This window comes from Chelonoidis abingdonii, chromosome 1 (genome assembly GCF_003597395.2).
Source record: "Chelonoidis abingdonii isolate Lonesome George chromosome 1, CheloAbing_2.0, whole genome shotgun sequence".
NCBI lineage: Eukaryota > Metazoa > Chordata > Testudines > Testudinidae > Chelonoidis > Chelonoidis abingdonii.
Genome location: NC_133769.1, coordinates 127,651,896 through 127,677,304, shown reverse-complemented (window position 1 = coordinate 127,677,304; position 25,409 = coordinate 127,651,896). Strand labels below are relative to the sequence as shown.

The following is a 25,409-nucleotide window of genomic DNA, read 5'->3' as shown; positions in this document are numbered from 1 at the left end:
ATAGTACCAGATCCTAGGATGATCTGAGCACTTCCTGCAGAACTGAATGCTGCTGCCAGAAGGTGCTCTGGACTTTGAAGAATTGGGTGTAATACACCTCATCCAAAACAAGTGTTTTGAGAGGACATTAAGCCTAGAAATAAGCCTTACATCTGCTTGCTTGCTTCTGAAGAACTGGAATAGGGAACGGGGTAGTAGTTGTACAGCTATAATAGGTGCTAATGAGGATCCTTAGCAACTAACCATCAAATATGTCCACCATTCGGAAGAAAGCCAAAGACAATGATGATTTTCCACTGCCAGTGCGACCACAGATCCCAACCTGCAAAGCAAAGGAAATTGTCATTGCTCTGAAGTCAATCTTGGGGAGAAGGGAATTATAAACCAAACTCACAGACCCAGTAAGGAAATGTAAAATTTAACCCATATTGATAAAAACCCCAAACCAACTTAAAAACAAAGGGACAAACATAGGGCTGCACAGGAGTTGGGAGAAGGTTCCATAGTGTGCACTCCCGCAAGGAGCATTTGTATGAGGGCTGCTACTGGTGCTGGGGAGCACAATGATGGGATAGTTATGATTGCCTACATTGCTAACAGATCCAGTGGTGATGGGGACATGTACGTAACCATGGTCTCATGCTCTGTTCACCAGTGCATTTCTTAAGGGGACATCAGGAGTGAATGTCTGCTTTAAGGTCCATGGGTTTAAGGTGCTAGATATGAGCAAAATATTGAGCACTCAGGGTATAAATTGGATCAGATGCTTGGCCATGGTGACTCTTGTTCCCACACATACAGGTTAGCCTGCCCACCAAGGCCTTGATTTAGCAAGGCCCTTAAACATGTGACTCATATTACGCAAGCGAGTAGTCCCATTGATTACTTATGTGCTTAAGTTTAGAAACATGGCTCAGTTCCTTGCTGCATCAGGGCCTGAGGGACTCCTCTTCTACCCACCAAAGGCAATTGAAAAAGGCAGTATTAAATATTTTATAGACAATATAAAAGTGAAATATCTAATATCACAATAATTGCTGATGATGATGCTTCCGGCACTTATAATAATGATTATTATAATAATATAATAGTTTTTAATATATTATATGGCATTATAATACCATATACACCACTACCTTAAGATAACGCCACCCGATATAACACGAATTTGGATATAACGCGGTAAAGCAGTGCTCCAGGGGGGTGGGACTGTGCACTCCGGTGGATCAAAGCAAGTTCAATATAACACGGTTTCACCTATAATGTAGTAAGATTTTTTGGCTCCCAAGGACAGCGTTATGTTGAGGTAGAGGTGTATATAATACATTCCACTTCAGGATTTCCAAGTGCTTTCCAAATGATCAATAATATTAACATTTGCAAGGTAGGTAAGTCTAACTCATCCTCATTTTACAGATGGGATAGAATGTAGTACAGAGATGTTAAATGACTTGCCCAGTGCCACACAAGAAATCTGTGAGGAAGGTGGAAATACATAGGTTCCCAACTTAGCCCTTTGCTTTAGCCACAAGGCCATCCTTTGGGTGCAGCAAAAAAAGTTGGCTCTGTTTGCACATCTATACGTTCCAGTATTTTAGATGGTGTTCTTACTAATGGGCCATCTTTAGTGAGGAGTCCTCGTTTCCACAAATGACAAAGTTGCTATAAAGGTATCAGCCTGAACTGAGGATGGCACATTACCTTCTGTCCTGGTTTGATGTAAGCCTTGACATGCTTCAGAACAGGCTTCAGGTTATTTTCATATCGGACACACAAATCTTCAATCTTGATTTCCCCCTCTTGTGGCCAGTCTTTCGGGACTTGAGAAGGGTCTTAAATATTGACAGTGGACAAAGGCAAATGCTACAGTTGAGTCACCCTCATTGCGCTTTCCCCTTTGCCATGCATCCATTTGTAAGCACATTACGAATCCTCTCTTTATTCTGTTCCAAAGGAGCTAGGCAGAATGGCACCTGTTGAGACTGCACCCTTCGCCAGTGCTGGAATGCAGCTGAGAACTGCAGCACAGGACCACTAGCACCGAGCTTCCCGATCTCAACACACAGGATGAGCGGGTTCGCTTGTGCAGTACTCTCGATGTCATTGAGAGTACACGCAGGTAAACAGTGGCGGATTAGCCACTGGGCCAGCAAGGCTGGTGCCCAAGGGCCCCAGCCATTGAGGCACCCTCACACCCTGATCCACTCCAACCGCCTGGAACTCCTTCTGGGGAGCAGGGGATGCCCCCATGCCCTGACCCAGCTCCCCGACAGGAGCACTGGGCAGGTATGGGAAGGCCCCGTGCCATGACTCCATTTCCCTGGCAGGAGTGCTGAGGTGGACTGGGGGGAGAATGCAGGTGGAAGAGGTGGGGAGGAGCCCCTACTTAGTCTGGCCCAGGGCCCCACAAACCCCTAATCTGCCTCTGTATGTAAATGAGAATGGAATTTGGCCCAAGGTCTCTGTGTTTTTGCATGATCATAAATGGAAGAAATGAAATGTGCTTGCTTTTATGGTACCTACAGAAAATAAAAAGGATGATAGTACAATACCCATAGTGCCTTCGTAGTTCTCAGACTCCATGGTCAGGAAACTGTTCACTTTTTTCACTGCGCCCATCTGCACCTCTAAGTCAGCTAAATTTCTTACAACCCAGTTCAAATAGTTGGTTATCTGCATCACAGAGCGAGAAAGGGAAAAGACATCAAACACGATTTGTCTGATAAATTGTTACGCTGTTGGATACGGGTTTGGTATGTTTCTAGAAGCCTTGGGCCTGATTTACTGCAGTGGGCCTGATTTCAGTGGAGTTACTCCAGGTCAAAATTAGTACAGCGGCATGCTAGATCAGGTCTTTTGTCTCCATTTTCACCCATCCCACCCTCCACATTAATGTATCATGTCCCAATAATGTAGTGTTCTGCACTGTTATCTCCATTTTGAGATACAGAAGCACTTTATCTCCAGCAAACTGGCCATTGATTTGAAGCACCTTGAGTTGTGGGTCCCCAACTTACAGTACCTAAGACACCTCAAAGCTAACATTTGATTTCATGAAAATTTCCTTACCGTTGAAAAGCCATTTTTTTGTCAAAAATAAGTTTAATGCTTTTTTTTTAAAACCAGCTCTGTTCTTTTTCCATACCATAATGCCTGCCTGCAAAAGAAAACTGTTTCAGATCCCTGCTGCCATAAATTATGGGACCCCTCCACCATCCAGCCATAAAGAAAGGGAATATGGTTGTGAGCTGAGCCCCTGAGAGCTGTTCATGACCCCCAACCCATTCATTAGATCATTTTCCCTCTCTTTACCTAAACCAATGTAGGGACTGCAGCTCCCTGAGTTGTTTAAGTTATGGAAAAAAATATAGAAAGCTGAGGACCATAGAAAATAAAAAGCTTTTCAGTTGGAAATAATGGGATCACTGCAGTTTCAAGTTGCTATAGGCAATTCTCCAAAAAGGGCCATATTTTAGGAGTTTAATCAACCAACACTACACCCACCCACCTCACATCATTTGAAGGCTTATTTTATGTACATTTACATGTGATATGACGTGGAGATGTCAAGTGGTTGCACAAGCCTGCAAATGAAGTGAAACAATGGTACCCAAAATGAGTGAGTCACTTTTTGCTACTCTGCAATATGCCCGTGACTACAGTTTTTACTGTTAAAGTTAATTTCAACACCTTAATGTGGTTATTATTGGTCAAAGCTACCACATATTGGTTTACCATTGCAACATGGATGGAAAAATGTGGATGATGAACTACTTCCTATAGTCTTCAAAGGCCTAAAGGCATCTGAGCTTCTACGACTCCTTAGCCGTGCCTGTACCAGAACAGGTTGCTGCACAATTAACTATGTCTGTTGTCTGCATAGAACTGTGCATATACCAAGGCAATGAAGTCTGTGGTAACTCATGCACTCTCAGCAGAGATCATATATTGAATAAGATGCTGATAATGATGTTGACTAGAAATGTCACCAGTGCTATTACATTTCAATGAGAGCTGTACCTATTTATTATTAGATTTTGTTTTACCCTGGTGATTGTTGTTGTGATTCTTTGATGTCACAAAGAAATCTAATTTTATCCCTTGAAATAATACATAGCTATATTAAACTAACAGAGAAATACAAATATTTCAAAGTGGTCATTTTAATATTGCTTTTTCTTGTTTCTATGGTAATGGCACCATTTGACAGCTCTAGGTCATACCTCATCTTAAAGAAAACATAGTAAGATTTCAAATGATGTATGGTGTGTGTGTGTGTGTATAGAGAGAATACATTTAACCAATCAAATCTGTGGTGTCTGCCAATCACCTGCTATAGGAACAGATTGTTGGAGCTGCACCACTATCTATAATATACCTGCCTTGACAGACCTAGGTCAGTGGGGTACAGGAATCTGGTAGAAGGCAAATATACTGGTCACTGGATGAACAATTTTCTGTTCCCTGAGTGATCAGAGCAGGGGCAGTCCTAGAGCAATCAAGAACCTGCTAGAACCAATTAAAACAAGCAAGCTAATGAAGACGCCTGGAGCCAATTAAGAACTTTCTAGAATCACTTATGGCAGGCAGGCTAATTGGGACACCTGGTTTAAAAAAGGACCTCCCCTGACTTAGTAGTGTGTGTGCGTGCAAGGAGAGGGGAGTGAGAAGGGTTGCTGCTGCTGCAGGAGTGAAGAGGTCAAGTGTGATTAGGCTTAGGAGGAAGATCCTGCAGTGAGGATAAAGAAGGTGCTGGGGAAGGCCATGGGGAAATAGCCCAAGGAGTTGTAGCTGTCATGCAGCTGATATAGGGGACATTGTAGACAGCTGCTATCAACAGGGCCCTGGGCTGGAACCTGGTGTAGAGGGTGGCCTGGGTTCCCTCCATCCCCCTAACTCCTGATTGGACACAGGAGGAGTTGACCTGGTCTGTGAGAAACACCAGAAGGGAAGGTCTAACTTGGTTGGGGACAGGCCAGATTCCTTTCCCACTGTGGGGATTGTTCTTTGTTTCCCCCATGCTGGCCAATGATGAGATTAGCTGAGTGGATGGCAGGTTTAAGCCACTGGCAAAAGTGGCCAAACTGAGGGCTGCCGTGACTCTGTGAGGTGAGCAAATCTGCCTATAAGTGCAGGACCCACCAAGGCAGATAAGGAACTTTGTCACACTGTGTATAGGGCTTTTTTTAGCAATACTACATATAGTCTTATTTTCTGCAAAGAATGCCAGTAGCATACTGATATTGTTCTGTGATACATCATGTTCAGGTAAGTTTGTTAATGCAAAAAATAAAAACCAGCAACAGAAATTACAGTTATAAAAGGGGAATAAAACATAATGTTAAAACTTTCTATTCAATAACACAGCTTTGGAAAATAAAATAAAAAGACCAAATCCCTCCAAGGTCATCTGTCTTTTAGGGGGGGTTAAACTAGCTTTTAGAGCTACTCAAATAAGAAGCCGATGTATTGTTCATAGATTTGTTTCCAAAATTCTGACATGCAGTTTGGATTGGCCATATTAAGCCCTTTTTGTTTGTTTTTTTTTCCATCACTGTTTAGACAACTAGCTTCTGTTTATGGAGGTGCTATGATTTGTCTGAATGCCTGCATTCATGCATGAGCAAAGAGATTCATTGTTGGCTGCATGTTTATGAAGAGGGTGCTGGGCAACAACAGCTGAGCTAGTGCTCTGGTCACTGCAACTCTAATTACTCTAGAGTAGACTTCATTAAGAAGAGCTGTGCCTAACTGATGGGCTGAGGAGAACTGAGAGGCTAATTAGCCCATTTGGCAGATGATGCAAAAGGCACAGGAAGGAAGTGAGAGAGGAGAAGCAGAAAGAGTGAGTGTGTATGCACCCATGTATCTATGCTCTCTCTCAGAAGCTCAGGCCTCCGTAGGACTGTAGGTGTAAGGCTGTACAGTGTGTAAGGGTGATGGAAACAAATATTGCAAATAAATTGCAGGAGGTGTTTTACTGGCAAAAGGTCTCTGAGCTGTATGTGGGCTTGAACAGAGGCAGGAGCAAGCGAGTCATGCCACAAAGTTATTTGCAAGCTGATTTTTTTTATTCCCGCACTTACAAAATGTCAGTCATCTAGCAAAGAGTGAGGAAAAAAATACTATATAAGTTAGGTGAATTTATTCTTAACCAAGAATGACTAAATCACAGCTTGAGGTTTTATAAAATGGCTGTGTAAAGTTAGGGGGCGAAATCCACATTGAGGTGCTTAAATAACTAGCTTGACCTCAGTGGGAGCTGCTGGGTGCTAAGTATGTTTTAAAATTAGGCCATTTACTGAGAAGCCTCAATACAGTTTTAGGAACTGAACTTTAGGTGTTCATTTCTATAGTGCTAAATTCCCAGACAATCCATAGGCTGTGAAATGATCCTATTAACCCAGAAAAGTGAGGGAATACCTTGCAGTTTGTTTGCAAAAATGAAAGCGGGATAAATCTGCCAAATAAAAAGTTTATGAAAAACAAAATTCTCAATTCCACTCACTTTCCACTGAACAAACACTGCTACAAATAATCAATAGAGTTTTATAGTAAATAGTTTGCACTGAAATAAGTTTTAGTATCAATCAAGAGTCTTCAGCAGTAGTCAAGAATGACAGAGTAATCCTAGGAAGAGCATGAAGGAATTCTCTTGCCATTTAGACACCTAACTTTGTTCAGCTTTTTAGGCTGGAGGTTTACTGTGTTTATGGAAAAACCTGCTGCTTGGGGAATTGCAAACAGATTTGATATAAAAGCCTGGCATTCAGAGAGCTTGGCATTTCATTTAAATCTGCATCAAGGTTGTGTAACTGCCAGGAACTTGGATGCTTTTATGCGCTGGGGAGGGACTGGGTCTATGATTATGAGCTATGAAGGCAGCAGCAGTATGAGCGCTTTTCTCTCATCCAGTTCCAAACAACATCACATTTGGGCTCCCAAAAAGAAACGATTGAAAACCTGTCAAGAAGGGGAGCCAATGACTGAACCACAGCCAAAGTTTTGCAAGTGATGTGCTGGGGAATAAAGAGGGAGGTAACAAAGTAGAGATTATTTAAGAGGTTTTTTTTAAGTGTTGTCTCAAACTTTAGTTAACAGCTGACTCTCTTTCTCATCTGTTTGCATGCATAGTGCAAATACAAAGTAGTTACAAACCTTGAATGGACTTCTCAGAATTTCCAGATATCTTTGCTAACTAAACAGCATTAGAAGGAATTTTCTGAATGTGCTGTTAACATAACATATTGGAGCAGTTCCTGGGCCACTGATAAGCCCTCTTTGTGCTGATACAGCAATCAAAATGGATTTAAAGCCACCTTTAAGGCTGCCACTGAGAATTTGCTTGCTGATGCTTCAAGTAGTCTACCACCAAGCCCAGCCTTGGTGCTAGACCTACACCCAATTCCTCCCACTCTAGTTGGCTCCTAGCCACCCTCCCTAGCATGAGTGCTACATAAATGGCACACTGCAGCCTGCTTTCTACCCAGGGCTGGCTTTAGGTTTTTTGCTGCCCCAAGCAAAAAAAATTTTGGCTGCCCTCACTCTAGCTCTGGGCTCTCCCCTGCACCTCCCTGCTGCCCAGCCCTGGGCTCTTCCTCCCCATGCCCCCCTGCCATCCCAGCTCTGGGCCTTCCCCTGACCCACATCCCCCTGCCATCCCAGCCCTGGGCTCTCCCCCTCTCCCTCACCCCATGCTGCCCCAGCTCTGGGCTCCTCTCTCCCCCCCACCCACACACCCTTCTGCCCTAACCCTGGGCTTCCTCTCCACCTGCACTCTCCTGCCCCAGCCCTGGGTCACTGGTAACTTGCTCCCAGGGTGGGTCATTCAGTAGGAGTTTTGGATGTGCACTCAACACAGACAGGACTGGTTCCCATATGGTTACAGAACTGCAGTAAAGTGGAACAATTTTCAGCTTGTGTGATTCGAGGATATCTGGATGCATATTAAAGACTGTCCTCCATAAATGAGGAAAAGTTGAGATATCTTTATTATTCTTTTGTTCCACTCTTTCTATGGGGACTTTGCCAATGCAATCACTGTCTTCCTTTTAAACAAATAAAACTAAAAAAAAAAAAAAAAAAAGCCATGGGTGTTGAAAATAGCAATTCCAGTCCTAAAAAACCCCTGGGAAGCATTTCTTGCTCAATTTTATCTACTTTTTCTACAGCAACTTACAGTGGATCAGTACATTTGATTCGGGAGAAATGAAGTAACAGCTGCCCAAATTGAGCTTGAGCACTCCTGAATTTTGAGGTGTTCAAATCTGGAACGCAGGTGCTAGATTCCTTTTCTGAATATTGGCTAAATCTGGAAAGGAAAAGTCAATTTCTGCTTCCATGGCTCAGAAGTGGAAATCCTCCTACATGCCTGGTACGGTCTCTAAAGCTGCCGAGGTCCAGCAGAGCCTCCCTCCCTCCCTTACTTTTCATTTTAAATTCTAGTGGGATCCATGTACCTCCCTTGCTAGGCTTCAGACAGAGAGGGGCACTGTCCATTTAGTCCACCCAATTCCTTCTCTGGGGGCTGCAAGGTGAGGTCACACCAGTATCCCTAATCCAGTCTGGGGATGTCTTCTGAAGGGGATATATGGCCAAAGCCTTCTACTCCTTGTTCCCCATTCACAGTGCCAACCCACTCTAGCAGTGAGCTCTCCATTCACAGCAAGCTGCAGCATGAGGCTTCAGCTGCCATACTCTCTCCCCTTCCCTTTCCTGTTGATAGTGGCCAAGGGAATGCTGGGAAATATAGTTCTTTCCCTGCTCCAGGGCTGGCTCTAAAGGCAGGGAGCTAACCAAGGAACTACAGCTCCCAGGGCCCCCTGTTGGTTCTCAGCTCCCAGGCTGGATTCCTGCTGGCTGCCGTCCCTACAAATGGGCTGCCTCAAGCATCTGCTTGCTTTGCTGGTGCCTAGAGCCACTCCTGTTTCTACCACCGCATCCATGAGACTCTTCCTCCTCCTCCTGTGGCTTATTTCCTATCACTTCCATTAATTTATTCAATTATTTTTCTCTCAACAACATAAGAGCACCCATCCTAAGCTCTTGACATACCTTGGGCATCTTTGACAATCTTTTAAAAATACCCTATCAACCGAACCATCTGTCACCCAGATCGAATTAAATAACTTTTGCTAAAACAAAAATTAACCAACTTCCTCCTATGCACCCCATCAAAATCCCAGCCTTTTCTTATCCATTTCCAGCCATCTCTTACCAAGCAAGGAATAAAAGATGGACCCTGTGGTGTGTATTGAAGGCTAACAAACTTTGGTGTCTATGGACCTGGGAAAGGAGTGAGTTTCAAAGGTCCAGAGCCCACTTGCTATCCTGCTCAGCAATCTGCACAAACCCGCAGCCTTAGTCTCCTTCACCAGTACACTTCACATCTAACCACTCCATTCCCAACCCTCGAGACTCCAACCCCAATCTTGTGTCTCGGTGTCAGGACTCACCTATCCAAATCTGAATATAACAGTACTTAGCGTCTAGCTGATCCCAAAAATGTGGAGACATCACCACTGATTTTGCAAGATCTGTTGGATCGTCATTTACAACAGATTTCACGTTACACAGCCTTAACAATATTGTACAGTGCAAAACAAAGTGTACACAAGAGTTAGTATGCACTTCTAATTTTCTTTCTATCCTTGGGAACACACGGGGCCTGGGAATCTTTTTGGTTTTTAAATTGGCTCTCAAAACCTGAAGCAAGTCCAAGTTGTCCTGAACTCACTCAGCTTTGGCCTGAATCCATTATTTTCAAGATTGTTTCTTTCGAGATTAAGAAAGTTGGAAGATAACCATGTATCTAGATTTTTAAAACCACCTTAAATCTAGTAGATTGGTCTCAAGTTTCTTGATGTTTGTTCTGGTACGTACCGTCAGTGCATACAGGAGACCCAGGCCCAGAAGACCAGAATCGGACCCATAGGTGATGGACGTAACAGCTGCAGTGAGAACTATGCAAGCACCCAGATAGTCCTAACAAGGAAGGAAGGAAAAGAAAAGATAGATCCTATAACACAAGTTGGATGAAAAGTCCAGTGACAAAATAAAGCCTTATAATATCAGAAAGCATCTTCTTCTGTACTTCCCTTGCCCTCAGTTCAGACACTTAAGTTTTCAGACTGGACCAGTCATTTTTAGAGCCCAACATGACACACTTTGAAGGAGCCTGATATTCAGAGGACAAGTGCTTTCTGGAAATCAGACCCATTTAAGTGCCTCAAATAAAGCACCAAAAAGCAGGCATCCAAAATTACTAGTCACTAAAACAACCTTCTTCTTTGAAAAATCCATTCCATCGTAAAAATGACACTGATACCCCCTTTTGTCCCAACCCCCAAGCAGAGTTTTGATCCCAAACAGGAAGAAATGCCAGAGATTCCATTAAGTCGACTAGGGACTTCGCTATTGCTATTTATTGTATGTGGAAGTTCCTCAGTTACTAGAGTGATGGGGACAGTATAAAACTCATAGATGGATGGATGGATGGATGATGAAATAAAGGAGGTATTTTATATTCATCATTTTAGCTGAAAATTTTACTTGTCCCATTTGGAGTGAGAATACTTCACCCTAAAGGTGCAGTCTGCTTTCTGTTTCGTAGAACTCTAGATATTTAAAGATGGATAAAAACCTGATTCCTCACATTTTTAAAGAAGCTTCAATCCATCCTCCAAACTGATTATCCAAATTTTGCAGCTCGTGTCAGGACTTCAGATAAAAATGATCAACTGTAGATTTCTAGGTACCTGATCTGATTTGTGGACACAGTCAAGTCATTGATACCTTAATTCTATCATCGCCACTGCAATTCTCCCATGCCATTTCAGAGTCAGCATTTTTTCTTTTGATTTTTCTCCTCTTTCTAGCCAAGAATCTTTCCCTCTACGATTTGCAATGAATACTGCTCAATTAATCTGCTTGTAGGAATGCTAACGTGAAGATGATAGTAGCTGCTAACCCAATCTCCGTAGCAAGAAAGTGCATTTTCTGTACAGTACACTTGGGTCTCCATCAGCTATTGGAATAGGAGCTGTGCAGTCACTCTGAAACCCATATGGCTCTGTGTGATAACAATACCATTGCACATAGTCAAATTAGCTATTTCTTGGCAACACTGCATTCTTCCACATAGTATTTTAAAAATCCCAAAAAGCTGATAGAAGAGAGATGTATTTTTGAAGAACATTGATATTCAGCAAGTCCAACATTAGGAGATTTTAATGGAAATTACGACAGCTTCTACCAGGGCTGGATTTTGTCCTTTAACTTCATCTTTCTTTTACTGGGTACAAATGAGGCATCACTGAAGTTCATTGATACTGTACAGAGCTGAACCCTGAGATCTTACTCAGAGCCAGATCCTGTCTAAAGTGAGAAATGGAGCAGAACTGTGCTGCCTCAAGGGAGTCCAAGGAGGCAGAATGCCTCATGGAGATATCAATACGCAGGTGAAGTGTACCTGACACTAAACCATTCCAAGGATGAAGCTTAGGCCACAGTCTCTGGCACAGAGGGGAAGGACATGGGCCTGCCTACTCTTTGGCCCTTCTTTGGAATGCTAGGTGAGTAGGGAGGGAGCAATAATTCTGTCTGACTCTTATGGAAACCATGAACATGGAGGGAGGCTTATGTCCCAGTCGCTGAGAACTTACATCGGGGCCAAGCATCTGACCCTGTGTTTGGGGGCTTATTGCTGCCAAATCCCCAGCTCTTACTGAGCCTCAGAACTGGGCCCTTACTCAGGGCCCAGTTCTGCCATCTTTACCCGGGTCAAATGGTATTTTACTCCACAAATGGCTCTATGGACTTTGAAGGGTATCCTGGCAGAATCAGGCTATGAGCGAGGTCCTCAGGCCTGGGCCCATCATTTGGGAAGTGCTTTGGGGTCCTGAGAGATGAAAGGTGGCATAAAAACCAAAAACAGAATTTTTGCAAAGTTGGTAAAACTACCAAAGCCCCTTTGAAAATAGTTTCCACTTGGGCAGGGCCTCAGATGTTGCACAGTAGTAGAACTTATTTCTGTGAACAGATAATCTTATTTCAAAGTTATGTAGAGATTTTCTGTTTTACTCTTTTGAGAACAATCAAGATCCCAACACTGAAATATGAAGGAGCCTTGTATTTTCTTACTTCAAGCCAAGAAAGCCCCCAAAAAATAAAAAATAAAATAAAAAAAACCCTTGTTGCTATAATATAAACAACTCTGAGCTATTTTAAGGATCACTGTACACAAAACTGTTATATCTCATTGTGAGATTAATTTCAACTATTATCTCGCCTTGTGCATTAGGCAAAGTCTCTGTTTGCTTCCAAGGTTTCAAAACCATAGCAGAGACTAAACTGTACATACCGTCCTGACCTCCAACCATCTGTTGGCAGCTGACAGAAACAAGTAGGCAATGTTGTTTGTGTCCGTCAGTTCCAGCATATGTTGTTTAAACCTGGCTTCATGCCTGCAAACAGCAAAGTGGTTACATTATAACACACATGCACAAAACGTTCAATTGTTCTAAAAAACCCAACAGCTTCCTGAACTTGTTATGTCTTTTACCAAACTTAGGACAAAATTCTCCTCTTAGAAGCACACCTTACTCACACTAGGCAGTACCTTGTTCTACAAACAGTATCACTGGGTTGGGTTGTGGGTCAGAGTGCATGTCCATAAAGCATAGTAAGAACCCCTTTTACATCCCTGCACTGGTTAACCAGACCGGATGTGCAGCAGTAAGCAGGCGTTATTTACCCACAACTGCCCACAAAATCAGGTGGATAGGGAAGGGAATAGGCAGAGCCTTGGCTTCCCTCCTCCTCCCAAAATGCTAATCAACTGAGATAACCCAACAGCGAATTACTACACCCTGGAGCAAGGGTGGAGCAGAGATTTCATATTTCAGCCAAAATCTGACTGAGAAGCCAACTGCATAAATCCTTCAACACAACCAGTGCCTTTCATGTATTAGGCCGATTGACACACCACCGCCATTCAACCCTTTACCTCAGCCATTTCCTCAGACAGCCACAAAATGTCCAAAAAACTGAATAATAAATCATTTCTAAATTACAAAAGCAAATGGGTTGTTTCAGTTTCCAATTGGTTTTCCCTCCTCTGTAATAGCAATGGTGTTTAGAAATCAGTAAAATACTCAATAAAAGACAGCTGGATTATGTAAGCCTCACAATTACTCTTTGGGGGCATGTCCCCACTTGGTGTAAATTGGTCTAGTTCCATTGAATTCAAGGGATTTATTGTGATTTACCACAGCTCATCTGGCCTTTGGTGCTTGCCCAACCTGGCAGCCATTTCTTGCTTCACATACTACTTATTCAAGTCCTAAGCACTATCACTTAAGGAAATAGCCAAATTTCACTCAACAGCTCATAAACTGTTTTACCACTGCAATCCCTCCAATTTCAAAATAATTGGCATTTAAAAGTTCAGGACCTTGCAGTGAGAAGATCATAACACTGATGGCTGAAGGACATCTTTGCTGTTTCCCAGTTGTCCCAGTTTTTTTCTTGGTTATATTTCACATTTTGTAACTGTGGTAGGCAAAGAACTTTCGGTCATAGCAGTGAGTGGGAGGGGTGAAAATACAGTGAATATTCTGCTAGTGTCTTTCTATTTGGCAGCAATCCCCGTTTTCCTAATGGAAACTCTGACACACTCAATCTGCGTATTTTCATCCAAATCCAACTCATCTTCTGAACATTCCTAGACTTTTATCCTGTCAGATGACAAACAGGAAAGGTCACTGAAATCTCAATCTAATTTAACTGTGGTGCTTTGTGGTAAACTACTTGAAGAAGTTCATTATTTCATCCCGGTATATAATGAACTCAGAAAGTAGGGGGTAACTAACAGAGTAATAGGTAAACATTAGCTTGCTGAGAAAGCCCTGAGACTCTGGAAATGGAAGGCTGGTTTGACAGGGAGAAACAAATGAATGAAATGGAATGGCTTTGATTCTCACCAGGGGCTGTGGAAAATTCAAGTGACCAGATGTGATCCTTCCAACCTGATGCTTCCAGCTTCTCAAGGGCTGCCCCTTGCTCCCTGCCATCCCCAGCCTACTTTTGGTTTTCTAAAATAAAAGGATTGATTCTGCAAGGTGCTGAACTCCTCTTGAAAGACACTAAGCACACTTACCCTCCATTGAAGATAACGTGAGGTGAGGGTACTGTACTCAGAAGGCACTCAGCACATTGCAACACTAGGTCTAAATTTTGATCTACTGTGTTAGCAGGTCATCTGGATGGATAAAACTTAGTACTTCATTTTGAATTTAGGGCTTTGGTCGCACTACCTAACGTCTCTTCTGCTGCCAAAGCAACAGGACTTTTGCCAGTCCTGTAGCATCTCTCCCCATTTTCCTCCCAATCCACTGCCATGGGAGCAAGAAACTTCACTGAGTGATGGAATAGAGTCAGAAAACACCCCTCCCCCCCCCCCCGCATTTACTGTGGTGGTTAGCAAATCACTGGTCTCTCACTGGCTGTGTGCTTGCTTGCTTGCCGCGTGCCTGCTCACTTGAAGTTTATAGTGTGGTCTGGTTGGGGGCTATGTAAACCTAGCGGCCTGCTAGCCAAGGCTGAGAGCTTTCTAAGGAGGCTCTGGCCTGTTATCCTTTGATCTCTAATCCCTTTAAGCTCTATTGATGATGGGGTGGGCTTAACTCAAGGGAAACGTATCTGCTCAATGCAGAGCGGCAGTCAAAAAAAGCTAACAGAATGTCAGGAACCATTAGGAAAGGGATAGATAATACGACAGAAAATATCATGTCACTATATAAATCCATGGTATGCCCACACCTTGAATACTGAGTGTGGTTCTGGTCATCCCATTTCAAATAAAGATATATTAGAATTGGAAAAAAGTACAGAAAGGGGCAAAAAATGATTAGGGATATGGAACAGCTTCCATATGAGGAGATATTACAAAGATTGGGGCTGTTCAGTCTGGAAAGGAGGCTGAAGGGAGACATGATAGAGGTTGATAAAAGATGTGGAGAAAGGAAGTGTTATTCACCCCTTCACATAACACACGAACCAGGGGTCACCCAATGTAATTTATAGACAGAAGTTGTAAAACAAACATAAAGAAGTACTTCTTCACACAATGTAGAGTCAACCAGTGGAACTCATTGCCAGGGGATGTTGTGAAGTATAACTGGGTTAAAAGATGAGGATAAGTCCGTCATCTCATGCCAACAAGCTCCTGCTTACAAAATAAAACCACCCCCAACAAGGGGCGATAGCTTTGTCAGAGAGAAAGCGCAGTCCACATTGTTGCTTGTGCACACCATCATTTGTCCACACCATTGCTTGTCATTGGTAAAACTTTTGTCCATCCGGGGTGTGTTTTTTCATACCCCTAAGCAACAAAAGTTTTACCAATGAAAGTGCAGCATAGACATAGCCTTAGTCAAGATGGCCAGGGACACAATCCCATGTTCTGTGCATCCCTACATCTCTGACTGCTGCAAGTTGCAACCAAATGACAAAGGGTGGATCACTCCTTCTGAAACATCTGGCACCAATCATTGTCAGAAGCCAGGATACTGGGCTAGATGGACCATTGGTCTGATCCAGTATGGCTGTTCTCATGTTCACATAGGTTGGATATCATGATATTCTGAATCCCACCTACCCATCAGTATTTTGGATGGAGCTCTCCTTAGCTTATCACTTTACCTGGTGGAAACAGATATACTGGGCCAAATTCTGCCTAAAGGAATCTCAATTACAATGAAAGTATCTGGACCAAGTTCAGCAGTGATGGAAAAGGTGGTCTAAGTCAGTAGCTCTCAACTTTTGCAGACTGCTTTACCTCTTTCAGGAGTCTGGTTTGCCTGGTGTATCCCCAAGTTTCACTGCACTTAAAAATTACTTGTTTACAAAATCGGACTTAAAAATACAAAAGTGTCACAGCACACTTTTACTGAAAAATGCCAACTTTCTCTTTTTACCACACAATTATAAAATAAATCAATTGGACTATAAATATTGTACTTACATTTCAGTGTATAGTATTTAGCGCCGTATAAACAAGTCATTATCTATATGAAATTTTAGTTTGTACTGACTTCACTACTGCATTTTATGTAGCATGTTGTAAAACTAGGCAAATATCTAGATAAGTTGATGTACTCCCTGGAAGACCTCTACATACTGCCAGGAGTATGTGACCCTCTTGTTAAGAACCACTGGTCTAGGTTCCATATTGGGTCTAATTTGGTCAAAAAGCATGTTTAAGTAGCAACATAGTGCAATTGACACTGATTTGGAATTCCATGGCTGTGCAAAATGAGTACAAATTACACTAATTTTAGTATTCGGTGGTAATAAAGTTAAGATTTTGATGGGGTCACTCTCGATTTACACTAGGGCATTTGAGAGTAGAATTTAGCCAACCATGTTTAATGGAAATTGGAAAACATATATATGCCTTGGGAAGTCTGAAGAGTCCTCTTGGAATGAAGTTACATAGTCACTCGTTTTCTGTACCTCTTGTGTATATATTACATTTATCTACCTTAAAAAGAAAAGAGGTCACGTTTCAAACAAAATGATGACATTTTTCTATTTTCCATTGATAAGACCAGTGGCAGTTTCTGTCAATGTCTTGTGCGTAGGAATGACTGCTAATATCATTCAGCTCCTCAAAGTGGCTGTATCTTTTTTGATTCTGTGGCTTAATCTGATACAGTAATTTAATAATTGTTTCATTATCTAGTCCAGCAGTGACCTTTTCTGCTTTCACGCATGTTCTTGATCCTCCAGTGACCCATCTTTTCTTTTATGATTTAACATCTGCTGTTTGTTCTCTTATGATATGACTCATTTCTGGAGCACATTTGAAGTAAATCCAATTGCAGAGACAGTGTGCAAAGACATAACTATCATAAATGTAAGACTTCCTGCCAAGAAGGTCTACAAACCCATAAAATTATCCGAGAGGAGTGATGGTCCAGTGGATAGGGTACTATTCTGGGACTTAGAAGACTTGGCTTCAGTCCCCTGCACTACTAAATACCTCCTTACAAGACATCTTGTCTCTCTCTGGCTCTATTCCCCATCTGTAAAATGGGTATAATAATGCTTCCCTACCTTGCAGGGTGTATAATACATTAAAGAGCATGAGGCACTCAGATAATGGGAATCACATAAATACCTAAGGGCTTGTCTACACAGGGACACTCAGGAAAATTAATTTTCAACATTTTTAGTTTAATTCAATTTCAAAGTGAATTAAGCTAAATTGAATTAAGGCCACTTTAATTCTGAGTAAGTGTGTCCACACAAGGTTTTAATTAAGTTTAACTAATCCTCTTTAAATTCACATCTTTTGTTAATTTGGATTAATTTTCCTAAGTGTCCCTGTGTAAAGAAGCCTGTAAGTATCTAAATGGATAGCTCATTCCTTAAAGGGTATGATCCTGCAATGGGAGTTCTGGCTGTACATATAATGCAGGATCAGGCCCCAAATGGTGAGCATTCCACTGAAATCTTGGCTATACATGATTTTCTGTTTGAACAAAACCTCTGAAAGTTTAAGTGCCACACACTGAAAAAGCTGTCATCCCTAATTCCACAGAAGTCCCACAAGGATTGATATTGCAAATTAGATGGTGTTTTTAAAAATCTGTCCAGGGCACCGAGAGCCATGGATAGATGCCATTTCATTAGTTGTGTGAATAAAAATAAACAAATAAAATAATACAAATGCTGAGTCCTCCTTTTGCAAGATGATTTAATTATGGTACAGCAAAGACAAATGACTTGTCCAAGATCAACACTGAATTAACAGTAGAGCTCAGCTTGCTCCTCACTGACCTCACTTATCATGTTAGGCCTGTGGTGTTGCCAATCCTCCTGGTTTCACTGGGAGTGTCCTGGAATTGGGCTCTATCTCTCGGAGGCTACTGATGCCAAAGCAGAAGATTTTAGGTGCTAAAAGTCCAGTGGTGCTGTGGGGCTAAGGCAGGCTCTCTGCTTGCCCTGGCTCCACGCTGATCCCAGAAGCAGATGGGACATCCCTGCAGCCCCCAGGGGCTGGGACTTGTGGCCAATGGGAGCTGCAGGGGCGGTGCCTGCAGTCAGGGGCAGTGCATGGAGCCCCCCGTTCCCCAAAGGGGCTGCAGGGATGTGCCAGACGGGACCGGCATGGGGCCAGGGCAGATAGGGAGCCTGCCTTAGCCTTAGCCCTGTTGCACTGGTGACTGGAAGCCACCTGACGTAAGCGCCACCCAGCCGGAACATACACCCCTCACCCGCTCCTGCACCCCAGCCCCCTACCCCAGCCCTGAGCCCCCTCCTGCACTGAAACTCACTTCCAGAGCTTGCACCCTGCATCTACTCCTGCACCCCAACCTCCTGCTCCAAGCTCAGCCTGGAGTCCCTCCCACACTCCGAACCCTCGGCCCTAGCCCAGAGCCTGCACCCCCTCCCACACCGCAACCCCTTGCCCCACCCCAGTGAAAGTGAGTGAGGGTGGGGGAAAGTGAGCTACAAAGGGAGGGGGGATGGAGTGAGTGGGGCAGGGCCTCGGAGAAGGGTCTGGCAGGGCGGGGCCTTGGGGAAGGGGGCAGGGCAAGGGTATTTGGGTTTGTGTAGGCCTGGTGGTTTTATAAGATGCCAAATAAACCAAGATGGGCTGCTCATTTAAAAACCAAACATCCTGATTTATTTGCAAGACTTGTGCACTGCTCTGAAGGATTAGGCACTGAAGAGTAAATGTATGTTTACAAACCTAAATGCTCTGATGGTGGTGAGGCCTTCAGCTGTTTCTGAGAAATGACAGAGTAAAGGTAGTTGGGTGCTGTCATCAAGCTCCTGAAGATCCCTGTGATCAAGAGAAACAAAACAAGAGGTGTATAAGAAGCAAGAACAGGTCAGGACCAAGAAGCAGATGAAATGCAAACATTTTTTATGGATATTTTACTGTAGTTTTTTACAGTACACATTTTTATCAGGACTATACAACAATATATTTATATTAAAGGAGAGCTAGCACAGCAATCTCACATCTGTTAGAATTTTGAAGAAATCCTGAATTGAAGCCATCTTTACCATTCTGACTTGAGGTCAAATCCAAACCTGGAAGGGATCTGTTTTCCAGTCCTATCTTGTTTCAGCCAAAATTTCACTGGAATGGCTAGTGTCACGATAGTTCCATCGTTCAAGATGGTAGAAATCTTGGAGATTCATGGAATTCTCATGAGAGAAGTTTGTGAGATTCAGATGCTGTTGAATCTGAATCCAAACTCTTGCCCTAAGACTGATTCATCATTGAACCTGAACCATGAAGCCATTAGCCTAGCCTAAAATTAAGCCAGATGTGAATACCGCAGGTAAAGTACACGTGGCTGTTTATCTGTAAGAATCCACATCCATTGGCCAATAATTCTTCAGAAATGCCTTATAATGTTTGTTATTACTGCTGTATACTGAACAAGAAAAACAATGCAAGAGTATAGATTTTTTGTTCTAGCACTGATGCTGCCATTTCAGTTGGGAGGTATAGAGCATTTCTATAGAATTAATGCCCTCTTCATTAGTCAGTCAGATTTCCTCAATCAGTCATTGAGTAATAACTCACTCAGATAATCCATTTGAGGATATAGGCCTACAAATCCACTTTCTTGCAACTAGAATGTTTGTTCCAACATAGAGACAAATTTTGTCCTCAGATAGACATAAAACTCCCACTGTAGTAATCGGGAATAGCACATGTATGTTTGACTATGGGTCAAAGCCTTTGATATTTACCCTCCTTAATAAAATTCTACTGTGTTCGTGTATTTTGATAGATAATATATCAACAGCTTACTCTTCAGTACTGAATGTTACTCCATGGAGAGGCAAATTTGATGCTTGTGTTTGGATAATAAATACGCTGCAGTATGACCAATTTATAATGGAAAATATAAAGTAATTTTGGGGGAATGTAGTGGGAAACATTATAAGGGGTGAAAGTGTTACAGGAAATACCATAAATATTTGTGTTCCTAAAACTTAATGGAGATCATGTGCCCAGATAGGACGCCAGGGTAGTGCTGTTTGAATACACGCTCAAGCTATTCTTTCGCAGTTTGTTTCACATGAATGACTTTTATAGATACAATAGTATTCCTCCAGCCTCATTTCTATTGTAAAGCATAAGAAAACAGATCTTCTAACTAGGGATTAAATGGAGTTCAAAATATATAATAAAAGATGTCTCTTGCTGACCCAAAGTTTCAGAAGTGTGCACGAAAAAGAATGTATAGTTACATGGATGCCCACCATCTGCACCTGCAATGCCCAGTGAATACGCATGAGTGAAGAGACTTGGGCACATAGTGCGTGTAACATCTCCCCTGCTTGTGCACAGGAACCAGTAGTGCATGTGGGAAAATTGGGTGCATTCAATATTGAAAATCTGGGCCAGCATGTGGTTTTGCTCCCTTATATGAAACTATGGGAAGAAACCAGAGCTTTGAATTAGACATGCACCATCCCAATTAATCCATTGCTTTATTTCTTTGAGGTAAGAATGGCCGAGTCATATCTTTCTATACTACAACGTTATATATTCATTTGAAACCACTATTACCACTAATTTGCTTGTGATTCTCAGTTAAGAATGCCATTTGAATTTACTGGAATCTTTAAAGAGGCTGGGGCATATAAAGGAAAAGCAGTAGCCTCTCTGTAGCTAAGGTTGCTACCAAGTTCCATTATAAATTATTATGGGGGCCTAGTATAAACACACAGTGAGTGACAGCCCTGTCTCTGACAAGTTTAAATAAGATAAGACAGACAAAGGGAAAAATGGGCACAGAGAGCTCAAGAGACTCACATGAGACACACTCACACAACAGGTCAGTGAAAGAGTTAGGAATGGAAGCCAGATCTCCCGTCGCCCAGTCAAGTGCACTACCCACTAGAAAACACTGTCTCCACACTACCTATTTTAGTGCCCTTTACAGCTTTGGTTTGGAAAATTGGCAGGGGAAGGAGAATGTTTCTGCAGCATGTAATGGAAATTCATCAAATTGCTTTTGAATTACAGATCATTATAAATTTACCCTGATTCAAAAATTTGCTATCAACATTTTCATATTGATAATTCTCTTTGAAAACTCATGTGCTTCCTAAAGCTGAAGAAAATAGGTTACAATTAATCAAAGTTATTATCAGTTTTTGTTGTGGATAATTTTGAGGCTCGGTCCTGCTCCACTGATTTTAGCGCGTGCTATTGGCTCTAAATTATGTCAATAAGAGTGTTTTGCCATTGAAAGAGACTGTTCCAGGTCTCAATCTGAAATGCCTATGATTATCAACAGAACAGGTACAGTAAGCACAGTGATAGTTCCAACTTCCCCCTACACTGCCCCATTGAGGTGCATAAATCTTGACCTGAAGTGACCGTCTCTAAGGATGGAAGTGTGTTTAAGTCTTCACTTCTGTTCAGCCGTTAGCCATTTTGCTATGACTGACATCAAGAGCTGGAGCCAATCTGTGATTATGGTTTTTGTGACATAAATATCTAGCCACTAAGAAATAGAGTAGGACGATCAACCAAGCACCTGCGCCCTGATTCAAAAAAATACCGAAGCACATGCTTAAAATTAAAGTGTTTTCTTGCGTTAAGAATGTTTTCCTAAAATGGAGTGGTAGTCTATAATTGAAGCAATAACCCTAGTGTGAAAAAGTTTCACATTTTATTAAATGTGAAAGCTTATGCTCACATAAATTTGTTAGTCTCTAAGGTGCCACAAGTACTCCTGTTCTTTTTGCACAATTTATTAACAATCTCCTGAGCAATTCAATTCTCCAAGCAAGTGTAATTTTAGAAAATTCTCAAAAAGCATAAACTTTAGAGACAGTCAGCGTTTTCTGAAATGTAGTTGAAAAGTGGACAAGGTTTTCTGTGGAAAGTTTTTCCATTTTTCAATTATCTCTATCTCAGGTTGAAAAATTTCAAACATTTCAATGAAAACCAGAAAAATTTGTCAGTGGAGTTTATCAAAGAAATTATTTTCTGTTCTTGACTAGCTCCAGTTATATTCCAGGATAAACCATAAATACAGGGGTTTTAAAAGAAATGTACATGGCAGCTTTCAAATACCTACTTGGAAGCCACTCTGAAGTATTTCTGAATGAAATAAAAGGCTACCCCAAGCGGTACAAGAGCAACAAGGAACCATGGAGTGGCATATGAGATCATTCCAATCGCCGACAGGCAGAGCAAAGTGGACCGGGTGAGAGACTCCAGAGTAGGGGGAATGTGCTATTCCAAAAATAAGATAAAAATATGTATTAGACAGACCTCAGGAATATGGCAACTATATACCTTACATGCGTGGGGTGATGACAGGGGCTGGTCTATGGCCATTCTGCTGGCCCTTCACCACTGGGAATCCCCTTTATGCCAGAGGAATTCCCAAGAGCTTTTCTGTTTCTATGAACCCAGAGCCAGTCTACAGGGGCTTCAGTGGAGGCCAGAATTAGGGCCATTGGGACTTGCTGATGCTCAGCATCTCCAAGGATCAAGGAGAAACAGGGAGTCTCTTCCCTTCATTATGAGACATGAAAGGGAATCTTCTCTGTGAGATCTCAAATAACTTAGTAGTGCTCTTGAGTTCCCTATTGTCCCACAAATGGTGTCCTGCTCTGAGAGCCCTGCAATCACTCTCCTTTGTGCATATGCCTATAGATAAAGCATTCACAATCACCTATCATCCAAGCAACTTGGTTCTCAGAAGTAGTGGAAGCTCTGCAAACAACTCTTCTGTTGAAATTTGTGCTTAGTTCACTATTATACACTATAACTTTACATAGACTCATACAGCTTAAGGCCAGAAGGGACCGTTAGGTCTAGTCTGACCTTCTGTATATCACAGGCCATTAAATTTCACTCAGTTACCCCTGTATTGAGCCCAATGATTTGAGTTTGGCTAAAGCATAACTTCCAGAAGGCATCCAGTCTTGATTTGAAACACCAAGAGATGGAGAATCCATCACTTTCCTTGTTAGATTATTCCAGCAGTTAATAATCTTCACTGTTAAAAACTTGTGCCTAATCTCTCATTTGAATTTGTCTGGCTTCAGCTTCCAACCATTGGTTCTTTTTGTGCCCTTCTCTGCTAGTATTACAGTGTTGCTCGCCATTGCCATATATAGAAGCAAAATCACCTCCCCACTGCTTACTTCTCACTTCTCCCTTATTTATGCATCTAAACATCGTATTAGCTGTTTTTGCCACAGAAACACATTGGCAGCTCACGTTGAGTTGCTTATCCACCATGGGGCTGAGGACCCCTTGTGGGACTAAAGACCTTAGACATCCTGCAGCTGAAGCCTGCACCCCTGAATCAGGGGTAGGGTGGAGGGAGAACTCCAGGAAATAATCTCTGAGAATTTAAGCACTGCTTGACTCTCCTATCAGTTTTTCCATTATTTTGTCCAACATTAATGTTAGGCTAACCAGCCTATATTTACTCAAGTTGTGCTGCTAGCCCTTTTTGAATATTAGCACAAAATTAGCAGTATTCCATTCTTCTGGAATTCCCTTGGCATTTCAACATTTATTGAAATTAATATAATCAGACTAGAAATCTCTTCAGCCAGCTCTTTTAGGACTCTTGAGTGCAAGTTACTTGGGGCTGCAGATTGTAAAATGTTTATGCCTAGTATATGTTGTTTAGTTAGTAGTGGACTGGAAAGTAGTTAATCATCCTCATGTGATATGAGTCCTTCTTTCCAAATACAGAACAGAAGTATTGATTGAACACTTCTGCCTTTTCTGCATTGTTATTAACAATTTTACCAGCTCCAACTAGTAATGGACCTACATCATTGCCAGGATTTCTTTTGTTCCTAATTTACTTAAATACAACTCCTTCCTGATATAGTATACTTAACATGTGAACCTGTAATTCTAAAGAGCCAGGGGAGTTTTCCAGTAGCTCTATCTTTGTATCCCTGAATATATTTAGGTCTCGGTGAGCTCAATGAAAATAATCTCCATAAAAGGTGTTTTGCCTGGAAGCTCTTTTACAGTTCAGAGTTTGTCACGCCATCTTGTTCTGTATGTAAAAGTGATAACCTATATGGCTCCCTGTTAACAAAAGGCGTATTTCTTCTCCAAACTGGTGGCATTAATTGGGCAAGACATTATGGAATAAATGGACCGATGTGTTCACCTGATCAATGATATTCGTATCAGCGGAGAAGCGATTTAGAATTAGCCCCAGGGGAGTTGTGTCAAAGAATCTATTGAACAAAACAGAAGCAAAAGACTACGTGAAGAGAACATCTGGTTCTGGATGAAATATCAACATCTGTCAGAACTTAGGGCTACTGTCTAACTAGTCCCATAGAACCAGTTAGGAAACATGAAAACTATCATTGAGTCTTATCCCTGCATTTGGAATGCCATCTAAATCTTATTTTAACCCAAAACTTTTAGCTCTCCTCTCCCATAGCCCCCTGAAAAACTGTCAGCTCCCTTCTCTCAACTCCTTTATCCATCCTCTGGCTTCCTCAACCTGAAAGATCCATTGTAAAGTCCACCTTGCTGTCCTGGGTTACGATTCAAACTCATGGGCTGGACAGGACAGCGTGTTACCTCTTCACCCTTCATATGGGAACTGCAGGCACTGCATGCATACAATCACATTCTGGGCCAACCCACACGCCCACTCCCTGCTGGGCTATATCAAGCTCATCCAGACTCTGTCTCTTTGGAGCGTAAGAAATGTGGTGTGTCCCCCACACTCCCACCTCTGTGCATTGGAATTGCTGCATTTCCACCACAATGGGAACCTTCTGTGGCCCCAAAACCTCTAGATGAATTTCAAACTGTCTGAAAACTGTATACTTTGAAACTACTTTCAGATGAAAACCACTGGGTATGAAAAGCAGGCAGAATCTGAAATTATATGTTTTCCAGCCTGAAAGAGGGTAATTTCCTGAGCATCTCAGCTGGCACTTTCAGATTCTACAGGACTTGAGGGCTATAGGAGAATGAGCCATGCTCTTTTCAGCACTAGCCACTGTGTTATACAGTAGGTGTTCTTTGGTAGATTGGCCTCTCGGGAGGAAAATCACTCTTGCTGTACCTGATTGGTCCGAGGATGATCTTATTGAGGAGATTGTGGTGAAGGTTCTTGGCTGCTGTGAGGCCCATCCACTCCACGGTCAGGGATGTGATGAGGCAAAGGACGATCCCTGCTCCACAAAGCAAGCTGAACACAGCTACATGATAAGACTAATAAAAGGAGAAAAACATTAACCTTGGAAATATCCAAGGCAATGTTCTTCAAAGCTAGCAGCACTGACCAGCTGGTGTGTCAGACTCCAAAAGACTTCAATAATAACGGGACATGTGCAGCATGTTTAAATTAGCGTGA

The 25,409-nt window shown here is 42.2% G+C and overlaps 1 protein-coding gene across 4 annotated transcripts in view; it reads right to left on the bottom strand.

Moving 5' to 3' along the window:
- Positions 1 to 25,409, bottom strand: part of ABCC9 (ATP binding cassette subfamily C member 9) — a 119,630-nt gene that overhangs the window by 9,133 nt on the left and 85,088 nt on the right. For all 4 annotated transcript variants that reach the window (XM_032798330.2, XM_075069972.1, XM_075069966.1 and 1 more), the window contains 9 exons: positions 25,119 to 25,267; positions 24,201 to 24,270; positions 22,128 to 22,285; positions 18,761 to 18,853; positions 12,362 to 12,464; positions 9,883 to 9,984; positions 2,553 to 2,673; positions 1,702 to 1,832; positions 244 to 322 (listed from right to left, as the gene is read on the bottom strand). In XM_032798330.2, coding sequence (XP_032654221.1) covers positions 244 to 322; positions 1,702 to 1,832; positions 2,553 to 2,673; positions 9,883 to 9,984; positions 12,362 to 12,464; positions 18,761 to 18,853; positions 22,128 to 22,285; positions 24,201 to 24,270; positions 25,119 to 25,267 — 1,006 coding nt within the window. The remainder of the gene's footprint in view (positions 1 to 243; positions 323 to 1,701; positions 1,833 to 2,552; positions 2,674 to 9,882; positions 9,985 to 12,361; positions 12,465 to 18,760; positions 18,854 to 22,127; positions 22,286 to 24,200; positions 24,271 to 25,118; positions 25,268 to 25,409) is intronic.